This window comes from Thunnus albacares, chromosome 4 (genome assembly GCF_914725855.1).
Source record: "Thunnus albacares chromosome 4, fThuAlb1.1, whole genome shotgun sequence".
Taxonomy (NCBI): domain Eukaryota; kingdom Metazoa; phylum Chordata; class Actinopteri; order Scombriformes; family Scombridae; genus Thunnus; species Thunnus albacares.
Window position 1 is genome coordinate 3,887,782 of NC_058109.1, and position 14,182 is coordinate 3,901,963.

The following is a 14,182-nucleotide window of genomic DNA, read 5'->3' on the forward strand; positions in this document are numbered from 1 at the left end:
TCATTTCAAGTTGACATTTTACAATAATCACTGCAGTTCCAAAGCCTATATGTGTCTTCATGGTATCATATTATTACCAGGATCTATCATTGGATATATTTAGAGTTTGCTTCTAGTTTTTAGTTTGACTTCAGTTTCTAGTTCAAGGAAACATATTTAGCTCTTTGTGGTTTTCTGTTATTTATATACTGTTATCATGTTGGATGTTAAACATGGTCAAAGTTCCTAAACATCTGTTGCAGCGTCCAATCAGAATCAACCATCAACAATGTAAACATGGAAGTTATTGCAGCATCACGATCTGTAACACAACTTATGAAAATAAGATTCAAGCAGCCAAATGATAAACTGATGATAAACTAAACTGCTGATTTTTTGTAAAGGTTCAGCAGATATTACATGATTTTATTATTATTATTATTATTATTATTATTATTATGAAGGATGTTTTAGTTTAGAATAGTTTTAGTGAGAGTGAAATATCAGATGATGCTACATATAAATATTTGTTATCAAATATTAAACATGTTTGTCAAAGGTACATAAACCTCTTATATTATCAGCTCTTCATTGTGTCAGAGAGAAATATTTGATCATGCTGCTGAACGGAAAATTGACCATCAAATTTATTGTAATTCTTATTTTGCAACCAACAGACGCTGATGAAACATTTCACTGGAGTGTATTTATTTATATAAGAGCAGCATTTTATGTGAGTGACGGTAGATTAAATATTATAAACAATATTATAAAACACAGCCTGCATTGAATCAACATCTTTCTCAAAACAGTTACAAAAAAACCTGAATATTAAAACCTTCATGAAAGTGGAATTCATTACAAAAGTCATCAGACTTCATTAGTTTTAGTGAGGTGAACTTAATAAAGTGATTGAGTTTATATAAGTTGGTTTTCATTGTGATGGACAGTTTAGATTGATGCATTTATCTGTGTCAAAGTATCAAGAGACACACTGATCCAGTATATACTGGATTGATACCAGTTTAGATAAGTTATTAAAGTATTATTGGTTATTGCACAGACACATCATCCTGTCATATGCACAATAAATACCATTTGTAGGCACTTGTGTTATAAAATAGTAACAATAAACTTTTATAACCCTCTGGAACTATGTACCACTTTACCTCTGAACAAAGATAAAAACATGTAGGTATATGTCACTTGTAAGTGATGAATATTAGTCTGACCTTACACAAAGTAGAATGATCCAGTCAGTTTAACACACTGAGGTTTACTGATGTAAATATTTTACAGCACATACATGCAGATGTAGAGATCAGTCATTAAAATCAGGACTCACCAGAGTTGTTTTCAGCTGTTGTGTTTTTTAAGATGCCACCCAAAAGGAAAAAGGAAAACATAATTATTCTTGTGTGATATCAACATGACAGACAGGTAACACTTTGTTATCAGGTTTATTTAACAGAACTGATTGAAAAAATAAACCACAGTCTCAGATTTCACAAAGATCCTGCCTTCACATTCACATGACTGCACTCTGCTACATGAAATAACTTTAAACAGAAGAGAAGAAGAAGCTGATCATCACAGTCTCTGACTTCTCTATGACGTGTATTTCAGTTGGAGCAGAGGATGTAAATGACATGTTCAACACAACACACAAACAGACGGAGACTGAATATGACTTTGTATGGTGTGTTTTTTAATCCTCACAGCACCACTAAGGGAGGTTTCTTTCTGGAGCAGCTTTGGGTTGCAGCCGACACAGATAAGAGCCACAGTGAGGTTCAACCTGTAGGAAGACGTTCTGGGATCAACTGAAAGAGGTTTTATTTCTGATAATCAAGACCGCTGGTGAGTCTGTGTCTGTTGGGAAAAGGGAGGTTCTGTTTGCTTAAAGCTTCAGAGGCCGAGGTGCTGATTTACAGATTGTGTTCACATGTTTTCACTTATTAAGTCTCAAATTATCACCACTGAAGTACACATTCTATGTATTGTACTTTCACTTTATTTGATCTCATTTTTATTAATGTTATCAAGTAGGTTTTATTTTCCATTTTATGTTACATTAATGTTTTTTTTTACATGTTTTTATGTCCTTTTCATGTGAAGCACTTGGTGCATTAATTTATTTTGTTGTAAATCACTTTGAGCTGCAGATGATACTATATAACATAAATAACTGAGTCATTTAGTTTAATGTTATTATTGTTGTATCTTTTTAAATATATTTTAACTTTAAGTGAATCACATCAATTTAATCTGTCAGTTAAAATCTGTGATGTTGAGTGATTCATGTTATCGTTCATCATAGTTTAACAAGTGGAGTTCACCCACTATAACTCCAGTTTAACCAGTGTCAGGTCAAATAATGACCTGTTACCTCTTCTACTCACTCTAAGCCAGTGAGAGAAGAAGTGGTGACCAGATGTGATATAGTATATTATAGTGTGAGATGGAATAACTTGTGTTTTCATACTGTGAGTTTCAGACTGAACACAAAGTTCATTTGACTGCTGGAGTGTTTTTACAGTCTGTGTTTATTCAGCACAAAAACTTATTGTACTGAACATACAGACGTTTACTATAACTGGCTGAGAATGTACACACTTACTGTGTGTGTGTGTGTGTGTGTGTGTGTGTGTGTGTGTGTGTTATTTCCTCCAGACTCTCTCACTCTCCCTCTTATCTCTGCACATTACTGAAGTGGAGTCACAGAGCTTCAGTGTAAGTGTGAAGTTTTCACTCAGTTTAAAATGTTTTCAACTTGCTTTGAGTTCATTCACTTTGTGTTCAGTCTGAGCACACATTGAAATTTATTCAGAACTAAAAACGTGTTAATTATTAAAATCATTTGAATATTAAAATATGATTAAGAAGAAACTCACCATGGATATACACGTATGTCTCAGCATAAATCTGATGTTTGATTTCCTCCTGCGTAGCAACACAGCGATAGCTGTCGGTCTTGGTCACAGTAATGTTGAGGATGACGTCTCCTCTTTCTGTCTCCTTTGGTTCTTCAGCATGAAGGATGTTTCCATCACTGTCCTGCCAGTGTAATTTAGGTTTTGGAAAAGCACCTCGAACTTCACACTGCAGCAGCGCCCAGTTCTCTGTTTGATTAAGTGTCTTGACATATGGCTTTGTAGCTGCACCTGTGAACAAAGTATAAAACAAAATAACTTGTAAAGAACAATTACAGGATCAGACATGAACTGTAATACTGGGATGTTTTGTTCAACCTGTCTCTGCTTGTATATGATCATATTTCAGAGGAAAAACAGAGAAACAGTGAAATAGAAAAGCACATCAGCCTTAACTACACATCTCAGGAATGTTTGATAGAACATATTTCAAACAAGTTTCAACTAAATATTTGGTAACTTATCACCACTGCAAACACTATTTCTGACTCATATCATGACAGAGACACATACAGTGAAGAAGTTTGGACAAAACTTGAATTTCTGTTCAGTTTCTTGAGCCACAAAAATAAAAATGAAATCAGGTGTAATTTGTTGTCTGAGATGTAGACAGTATTTTCTATCACACTAAAGTCATATAAACATTGTGTATAAAATATGAATCATAGGTTCTTGTAAAGCATGTTTGAGCCTTTGTGTTATCAGAGTTTAATTGTGTCAGTGAGAAACATTTGATCAACAGTCTCAAGCTGCCAGGATGAAAAACTGACCATCAGATTAGTTGTAGTTCTTCTTTAGTAGCCGACAGCAGCTGATCAAACATTTAACGGGAGGTTTTTATTTTCTCACACAGGAAGGAGAGCATTATTGTTTGAAACTAAAAACTACAGGTTTGTTCATGTTTTATAATCTCAATTCCTCCTAAAAACCTAAAATCCATTAAAATTAAGATTCAATTTTCATCAAATATTTTATATGAACCAAATGAAGCTCTAATGAGACAAGAGGTAAACCTACATTTTAATACCATATTCTTCATTTGTGTGTAAAGAGACACTTTACTGATGTCAAAGATGAGTTTACTGGTCATGAGGAGGACGACTCAGCCTGTTAAACTGTTGTTTAATGTCTTCTGAGGCTCTGGAGCAGCTTTAGTCTTTAACAATAACCAGAGTAATGTCATCAGTGTTATCTCAGCTTGGACTTCAAGACTTTGACAAATAGTCTGTGTGAACAACTGGAGTTAAAAAATAAAGTTTAGTTTTACAGAAAATATTGTATAAATCTCAGAAAGTGAATAAATGTGAAGAAATTTATCTCCAAAGTAATTGTGCAAAACTTAAAGTGTTGTCCAAACTTTTCCAAAGCAAATGTTTATTATTAAATAAACAATAACAATGAAGTCTGAGATTCATACAATATTCTGTACGACACTAAACTAGTGATGTTACACTCGATGCAGACGACTCAATATCATATCAACCTTTCAAAGCAAATGTATCGCAGCACGACGTTTCAATGCTTCGCTTCACTACGCCAAAAATCATGTGACCACCCTGCAGACGCCTCGTTACATCACACTCGTACCTGAGAGGTGTTGTGCTGGTTTTGGATACAGGGTGTGCTTCTCAATCTGACACAATATCTTTGCTGTAAACTCTGTTTAAAAGTGATCTGTTTATATAATAGTCTATAGACTTTACTGAACAACATACCAATAATGAATCAATAACACCACCTATATTCTGACTAACTGTTTCATCACAGTCTCAGATTGAATCCATCCATACAGATGCAATACCAATAGTTGCTCTGCAGATGTCGCTATTTTGACTGAATCAAATGCTTCAGAACAGTGAACCATTTTCAACACAACTGCTTCATATTGATCCAGTGCTTCAGAAATCTGTTTCCCCGATCAATACACTAAACTAATATTAAACTGTCTCATGATGCTCAGATCTCATATTCAGGTTGTGGCTACAGGTTTGAGACACTGACTAACACTCAGATTAGCTGCAATTCTTCCATTTTAGCAAAAACAATCTGATGAACAATCACACTGTAATTTATTTAATTCTGGAAAATGTTTAAGGAGATCATGATCATTGATTTTGTTTTTCATCTTAAACTCTTGATTTCTGAATCTGAATTGATCTTACATCCTAAAATCCTTTAAGATTCCTCAGAGATCAGTGATCAGCTTTTCCTGATGACACATCTAAACAGTAAATAAGTTGAACAGTTTTCTTTATTACTTTAGTGTAACAGAAAACACTGCTGAGATCTCAGACAACATATTTCAAATAAGAGAATTTTAAGATGATTTTGTAGCAAAACAAACTGAGCAAAAAGTTGAAGAATAAACAAACTTTTATAAATCACTGCTCGTTCAATAATAAACCTACCAGTGTGATTATTGTGCTGAGAGAAACAGAAAGAGAGAGGTTGTTGTTTTATTTGCTGAGAAGAATATTTACACATTAATTCTGCTGTGAGGAAGCTGCCAGACAGCACTTAGAAATATACAAACACCTGACTGTAACACAGACAAAAACTCACCAGTGCAAACACTATTTCCAGTAAACACATATAACACATATATAGTGTAAAGAAGTTTGAATTCTTGTATAAACAGTCATTATGTAAAACTTGTTATTGGTGTAGAAATGTCTCCACTCATAAGTGATGTGAAATTAGACTCAAGTAAAATTACAAGAATGATCCCTGATCTGTTTCACAGTTATACAGATTTTCTAGTTTGTGAATGATTGAGGCCTGTAGGAGTCAAAGTTACAGCAGGTGTCAGATGTAGAGACAGTGACGTCATCACAATCAGGACTCACCTGGGATGTTTTCAGCTGTTCTGTCTTTTAACCTTTTAAGATGCAGAGGTTGCATGCGACCCGAGATTTACATGTAAAAATAATAAATAAATATACTACATATTTTCATATTGACTGAATATGTCACTACACACATATTATATCTCGTTTGAAAGCCTAAATGTTGGTTTTTTCAACCGATGTAAGCGTCTCAATTTAAGATTTACGACGTAAAAACAGCAGCGTCACACTTTACGGCAGTTAGCAATTAGTAATTTACCTGCTAACCTGTCTCACCGCAGTTAAAAGGCTTTTATCGGCTTAATAACAGACATTCATAAACTAACGAGGGCTCGTTTTAAACAACAAAAATCCACCGATTAAATCCAGCTCGTATAAATTCAAGCGAAAGTAAAAATAACCTGAATAAACGTGAATTATTTCCTTCGTCTAGTTTTAGCGTAGTTCGTCAAACTTCTGAAACAACGATATTTTGGTCAATTTAACGGATCGATAAACGATTTGACCAATGATGTTCAGTATCAGTGAGATCAGTAAACGCCCAGCAACAAAACTAACCAATCCGCATCTTGCTGCGAACTAAAGTGACGAACTTTCAAGACTTTTAACTCCATCAACCAATCAGAGAAGCGCATCTGTACGCGAGCTCCACGTGTGTATGATTGACAGCTGCTTTCATCCAATGGAAACTCTGCACCGTGAAAATGCTCCGAGTTTGTAGTCACTTAAATTACCTGCCGAACCACATATGGAAGTTAATGTAGTTGGACTTTCTGTGGTGCTGAGACACCCACATAAGAGAGAAACTGTTTTATCTGTGAAAGGAGACATGATTCAATGATAATAAATATGTAAATCTTTATCTAAGTATTAAGAACTTCTTTTTATAATCAACTTTAACATTTAGGGAGATTTTTCAGCATCATTAAAGATATTTATCATCATTATTTATTAACTTTAAAGAGGTTTTAGAGAGCTCTGTAGCCATCTGCTGGAGATGCTCATTACTGCTCTTTCTGAAATATCTCAGAGCCGCTTCTGTCTATTAACCTGAAATTTGGTCCAGATACTGTAGACATGTTGATGGAAATATCCTGTGAATTTCAGCTCGGTAGTACATATTATGACTGGCGTAACTTATTTGAATTATTAAGTGAAAGAAAGAAAAAAAGAAATCTTCCCATTTTTTCTGTTTAATACTTTACCAATTCAGCTTTTTTGGAGCTGTAAATAAGAGCAACAAACCTTTTGAAGTTTAACATTTTTTGCTTTACAATGATTCAAAGGAAATGTATCAGTTCTTTGTAGTTTTTGTATTATATACAGTTTAAAATGGGAAGGTGATAAGAGCCTGAAATGCATTAAATTAAATTGAGCCCTAAGAGGTTAAGATACCACCTAAAAGGAAAAAGAAAGGTTTGTATGATATCATCAACATGGCAGACAGGTAGACTAATACTGGGAAAAACAGAACTTTGCTGCCTGTTTATTGAACAGAACTGATTGGAGGAAAAAAAGAAACCACAGTCTCAGATTTCACAAACATCCTGGTTTAAACTGGCCGCACATTCACAGACACGGCTGCTTTGTGTCAGTCCCAGATGGGTTAAGGCTGGAGTTCACTTGAAATGAACTACTGTAGGTCTTACAACGTGTCATCTAAAGGTAAAAGTGTTTATAGCTGCTCTGAACTGAGTGTAAAGCCTGGCGTTATAGAGAGGGGCGAGACGTGATAATCATTTAAATGGTGATAACAGCTCACACTTTCATACAGTCTCCCCTTCAAGACATCCATGCTGTTAAAATCAGGAGTTTGAGAGAGAAGTTTCTCTTTCTTACCTCCACACACCTGGACAATCACTGCATGAAGCTGGATGTACTTAATAGGTTTAAGAAAGTTACAAAATTTATTGGACGCAGTGACACAAACTGCAATGTGTGTCAAATATCCATCATGTTTGATAAAGAGGGAATCTCTCCATACATGGTTGCAGCGCTGTGGGGACGAGGCCCTGCCAGATGTGTTTTCTGACTATTTGACTTGAGTCCATCTGAGACTCTTAAACCAGTCGCATCAGGAAATAAACATTTTATAAAAACACTCACCAACAACAAGCTTAATGTAGAATATTTGTCTTGGCTGAAGTTGTGGAAATTCACAGGTGTAGTCTCCACTGTCAGCCACCGTCGTATGTTTGATGATTATGGAGGCGTTTCCTGACTTCAGTTCTTTGTCAAAATGTGAGACTCGTCCTATGAACTGCTTATCTTGACCTGTATGGCCCTTATTGGTATGAATTCCTGCATTATACATGAACACCTCCTTCTGACCATCTTTCTTCCAGTCAAACAGTTTTGACACAATGTTCTCCTTGCTGTTGAGTGAACAGGGTAAAATGACATCACTTCCTTCTTCCACGGTCACTTTGATGACATCTGGCTCTGGAGGACAAAAACATGTATTAATCAGTATGTTTACATGCAGAACAATCAGGTTAAGACAGACATATGGAAGTTTGTTGTCATAGCAACATATCAACTTATGTTATAACAAGAAACTTTTCTTGTTTCTTGTCGTCTGGAACATTGTCTTCAACAAATCCTTTGCTCTGCCCTGAACATTATATATCTGCACTGAATATTTTACTTTGTACATATATTTATAATTTATGTATTATTGTTATTATATATTATTATAAATGATATTTATTATTTCTCTATTTCTTTTCATCTTTTATATTTCATGTTACTAGTCCTTATTTATCAGCATAACCTCAGGAGAACATCACACTCATTAATAAATAATAACATTTAAGTCTTTTAACTGTTTTTCCAAAATGATGATGATCTTCATCACTGACTACGTCATCAGACTATCTCTGTCTGTCCATCCAACACACAAATAAATATTACACCTGGTTGAAAAAATGAGTGAGAGAAAGAAAGAGAAGCCAGAGAGAGCGCTGCAGATCGAAGAGGAAAACTGAACTAAACAAAGTGAAACTTAATTCACCATAATTCATCATGATCACTATGAAGTCAATAAAAAGACAGTAAGGACGAACCTCTGAACTACACAGACAGAAAACACCTGCCTGAAGCCTGAAGTCACATCTGAAATGCATCAAACTGTCAAAACTTCTTTCTATCTAAACACTGTGGAGCCATTTGGTAACAACTATGGAAACAAAGCATGAAATAAATAATCTGGAGAACAAGAAACATTAAAGAGGGAAATCAGGAAGCTTGAAGTGGAAGAAATGAGTCTAAACATGTATTTACCATCAGGTTAGAGAGTCGATTCCATTATTTGAAAGAAACTGAGCTGATCAAAAGAATTTAGTGTTTAGTGTCATTTAGAGGATGGATCAGACTATTTTCAATATGAAAAATGTTTGTTGCTTCACATCTATGACACTCTGTGTCCATGTTCTGTTTCATTTACTGAAATAAAGATTAAACATGACGATTAACTTTTGTCTTTGTCGTTATTTGAATATATGTTTACTCATATATAAGTAAAAATTGACTTCAGGCAATTAGATTTCTGAATTAAAACATTAACATTGAATCTGCTTCCTGATCGAACACATTTCTCATCTCTGATCTACAGATATGATTTGTATCCACACTAAACACACAAACAAGCTGCTCCCTAAAATAAACCTGACTGAAGAAACTAACCAGAGAGAAATTAACATGTTCTGAATATTATCATAGACATTACTTTATATACTTTCTCTGTATCACAACAATTAACCCTTTGAATTTGACATTTGAAAGAGGAAGCTCTGAGCACATGAGGACGGAGGAAGGGTGAGCAAACAACTTTCTCTGGTTCATTGTGTTACTTTGGTCAATGCAATAAAAAACTATCAACAAAACTCCCAGAGACCCTCAGGCAGGAGACACACTCAGATTTTACATTTCATCAGAAATATCAGCATCCAAAGTTACACAATAGATGATGTGTTGCAGCTGTCAGTCATGTTTGATACACAGTTTATCAGAAATAACGGCAGGAAGTAGACGCCGCCCTGCTCATCTGCTCCCAAACTAACAACAGCTCTGAGTAGGTCTATTATAGGACTGAATTAATCATCACATCACTGTGTTATGGAGCTGATATTAAACATTGATCTGTGCTAATCATCAGGATATTAGCATAGATTTTTTATATAAAAATAATAATAAACTTTATTTATATATAACTTTTCGAAAAGTTACAAGGCAATAAGAAATGGAAACAAAGGTAACAGACCATGAAAATATGTTAAGAATAAGTAAATGAGCAACAGCAAACAAAAAAAGCTCTAATTAAATGCAGTTAAATAAAAATGAGATTTTAAGAATTTTAAAAGAGGACACTGAGGTAGTTTGTCTGATTTCCAGAGGAAGGTTATTCCACATTGAGGAGCCCTTCTACCCTCTAACTCAAGCCTTGCCCCGGGGACTGAGAGCAACAGCTGGGGTGTAAGGGAAGAGAAAGTTGGTGATATAAGATGAACAGAAGTGATTAGAGGAAAAAATAAAGCATCCACTGCCAGTAGATGAGTTTGCCTTTCTGTTTTTTTTCTGTTGTATCATGTTTGACATCACAACTAGCAGCTAGTTATCATGGCTAGCATCGTTAGCATAGCTGAGCTGAGCTGTGTGTAGCTCATAGACTGTATAAAAATAAGGTGTAGCCGCAGTGTTTCTGGTTTAACAACACTGTGCTGGACAGGTGACAGGTGCATTTACAGTGTTTGTGTGTGCTGAAAGATGTAACAGTGTGGATATAAAGTCACACAGCTGATGGACTGTTAGCCTAGCATGCTAAAACTACAACATATGGATGAGACCATATGTTAACGTGTGGTCTCTGTAATACCAAAGTACGTTTTACTTTCTTATTACAGAAAGACTATATGTAAACATATGGATAAGACTATATGTTTACAGATATCCACAGATAAAAACAGATGAAAGAGCAGCTGGAAAAGGGGCAAAAATTAGCATGTCCACTCAGGTGTCATGTTTCCATTGTTGCTGATTGGAGCCAGGGCCGATAAATACCTGTGACTACTGCAGAGTCATTTGATCTGGGAATGAATGCCAATTGTACCTGTGTTGTAGCTTGACCGGAGTGGCTAGTCACTTGGTAGGAGGCAGACACAGGAAACCTTGTCCAGGTATCACAAGGTGGTTTATTTACAAGAAAAAAGTGGCACCATGCTACACATGTAACAAAAACAAAAAAAAAATGTACAAAAAACAAAAAAACAACTAAATAGTGAACTTGGTCTAACTGATCAAAACTCAACTCATAACAACTGAACTTATATTAACTTGTCATCATGTGCACACAGCTACACACTGATGTACTAACCCCCCCGGCAGCCAAAAAGCAACTGCTTAAACAGACCCTTCCATCAGCAGTCCATCAGAGTCAATCTGGGCTGTACCATTGCTGCAGGTACATCCCATGTCTCTCCTAAAAACAGGTAAGAGATAAAGTTATTCAATCTTACCAACCTCCAAGGTGAAACACTTTTCCATAGCTTACCATATAATACACTTGCAACCATACATAAACAGGTCAAAGTCACAGTAAATAACTTACTTAACATAATTAACTACCACCCCCCACATTATCCAACCCAGTGACATCACTAATGATGTCACCCAGTGTATAAATAGAGGCCATTGTTGGATGCCTCCTCCTTTTGTCTGTGGAGCACATGGTGGGTATGGTAAGTAGCACAGAAAGAATATGATTGAATTATTAAACACAGACTAACCCAATGTTGGGCCTCAAACCACGAGGTCACACAGAGAAGGCCTACATGTAACCTGTGAGGCCTGACCACGAGGTGCTTTTTCCTTTGTTTCCCCCGAGACAAAGGAATAGTGCCAAAATGCTGCTTACAGACAATGGGAGCCCATTGCAAACTCCATTTCCAAGGATACTTTGCGATTTTCACACCTCAGCAGGGAACAGTCAACATACAGTCTCTCATTGGCGGAGACACTCCTGCACAGCGGAGTGTCCTGATGACGCAGCCATGACATCACCGTCCCTTTAAAACTGAACGTGCCCTGAAGCACACGCCTTTCCCATGTCACTGAGCTAGGGGTAACTCCTGTTCCTCTGTGAGTCAGCTTGACTAAAGGGGGCAGCCCACGCACGTGTTTTCCCCTCATTGAAGACTCCCCTCTCTGGACGAGACGAGACTTTGCCCGTGTTCACCCGAACACATCCCCGGATCCGAGAGAGACCGCTGCTGCAACCAGCGTCCTCAAATTCCCTCGAGAAGGAAGAAACGCTTCTTCAGTCGACTCTGCTGTTCTCTCCGCCACGCCACTGAGAGCCAGCTGCCGTGCTTTTCGCCAACTGTGCGAGAACGGCCACTGTCTGCATCTGAGCCAAGGACTAAGCCGGACATAAAGATGGACTACACACAAACCCTGCTCGCTTTCTGAAGTGACCAAGTAAGAGGCATAAGTCTGGGAAGAGGCAGTGTTAGTTGTGTGTTCCTATCAGCATCAGTTGCTGTTGCTTAGCATTTAGCTTTATTGCTATTGTTTTGTTGTGTTGTTGACGGACCGCCGAGTGCATTTTTCCTGCTTTACTCTTAGGAGTATTTTAAGTTTGCTGCCTGTTTAGTTGTGTTCACCACGCTAGACTGTTTTGTGTTTGTCCCGCTCGGGACTACTGCTGTGTTTGTGCCATTGTGAGTGAGAAAGTAAGTTGCTTTGTCGGTCAGAAACCAGACAACGTGCGTTACAGACTGCCGTCCGTACACACGCTGTCTGTGGACAAAGGAACTGCTTCTCTTCCTCTCACGATCGCTTTCTCTCCTTCTTCCCTCTCTCTTCTGACTAACACATACATGCGCACGCACACACATACACGCACCGGCATCTTTTGCACATCTGATGGTCAGATAACGTTGGACAAAGCTTTGCTTTGTCTTTCCTCATCTGCCATCAGACACGTGTGTTTTTCACAGAATTGGGTGAGTGCAAGACGCCAACCACCAGATGGCGCCATCTTGCTTCTGTCTAACCAAGACACCGCCATACTTCTGCCATCCGGTTCTCGCGCGACGTGACTTCCTCCCATAGTCACGTCCGCGTCGCAGACCGACGACGTCATCACGTCAGGCCCAGTCGCCATCACACACACACATGCATTCCCCTGCATGTGTCCAACCCTGTACATAGCTGTTGTGTTTTGTTTGGTAGAATTAGATTTTAGGATAGTTGTTTATTGAATGAAGCATTTGTTAACTTTGTTAATTTTGCTAAGTTTAATAAACACTGTTATATCTTTAAAGAGAAGTTCTTTTGTCATTATTGTGTAATATATTGTGAAAAGTGGCTGATTGAAAGAGTCAGAGCTCGAATTCAACCCTTCTGTGTTCACCCTGGAATGTTGATATCTCTCAGATATTAACATTCTAGGTGAACTCCTTTTATGAGACTACCTTGTTTGGTTATTGGTCCCAGTTTCCGGGTGGTGCCCCGTATTTGTTAATTCATATTAATAATTCTATTAATTGTCATAATTAGTTAATTATCCTTGATAATTGATAATTATTGCAAATAATCAACTGTGTTCCTGACAGATCCAACAGTTGGTGCCCGAATTATTGATTAAGGTTAACAACATCTTATTTTCATAATTGCCAATAACCAAACGCACTACTGCCCGTCCCAACATTAATGGTGCCCCGTGTGAGGCTCCTGAGATATCAGCCTTTTTGCAATATTTATGCACAATAATCCATAATTAATCATTTTTGAATTATTAATAATTTTTTCCAAAATTTCAATTTTTGAAATTTTGACTTCTCTTGTGCTCTGCCATGCATATCCAGTGTGGTTGTGTATTGTATACAGTGTGCATTAGTGGTTGTGTTAGCAGAGAGTTGTTAGCATTTTACATGCTAATTATTCACCCCCCCTAACACAGTAACCAGCTTTTACTCACCAGAGGTGCTGAAGCCACCTCACTAACACCTTCATAGGATAGGTTGTAGAGTAATTGGCATAGACACTAACTGGTTGTTACTCACCTAGGTGCTAGAGTCACCATTAGACTCTGGCTACAGGACGCCAACAGATCCCTGCGCGCGCAGATCCAGTCTCTTCAGACGAGACCGGAGGACAGACGCGAAGAAGGCCAGACCGGACAGACAAGCACCGTTGTCGACATGGCCACCCAGGAACCAAGTGATGTTCCTGACCTTGAAGAGGTCCTTTCTCCCGGCGCAACCATCCGAAGCCTGCCCCAAGAAGCCCTACAGGTAAAGGACCCAGTCCACCAGGAGATGCAAGCTAGTAGCCTAGCGACCCCTGGTGATGCAGTCCCCGACCTCAACAGTCCAGATGACTGCCAAGTGCCTCCATCAGTCCACCCGATGGTTGCAGGTGCCC

At 37.5% G+C, this 14,182-nt stretch overlaps 1 protein-coding gene across 1 annotated transcript in view; it reads right to left on the reverse strand.

The window, feature by feature from the left end:
- The window catches only part of LOC122981168 (hemicentin-1-like), a 738,767-nt gene that overhangs the window by 569,954 nt on the left and 154,631 nt on the right, over positions 1–14,182 (reverse strand). The window contains exons 5-7 of the mRNA XM_044349769.1: positions 7,855–8,200; positions 2,874–3,139; positions 1,325–1,363 (exon numbers count right to left, since the gene is read on the reverse strand). Of these exons, the coding sequence (XP_044205704.1) occupies positions 1,325–1,363; positions 2,874–3,139; positions 7,855–8,200 (651 nt within the window). The remainder of the gene's footprint in view (positions 1–1,324; positions 1,364–2,873; positions 3,140–7,854; positions 8,201–14,182) is intronic.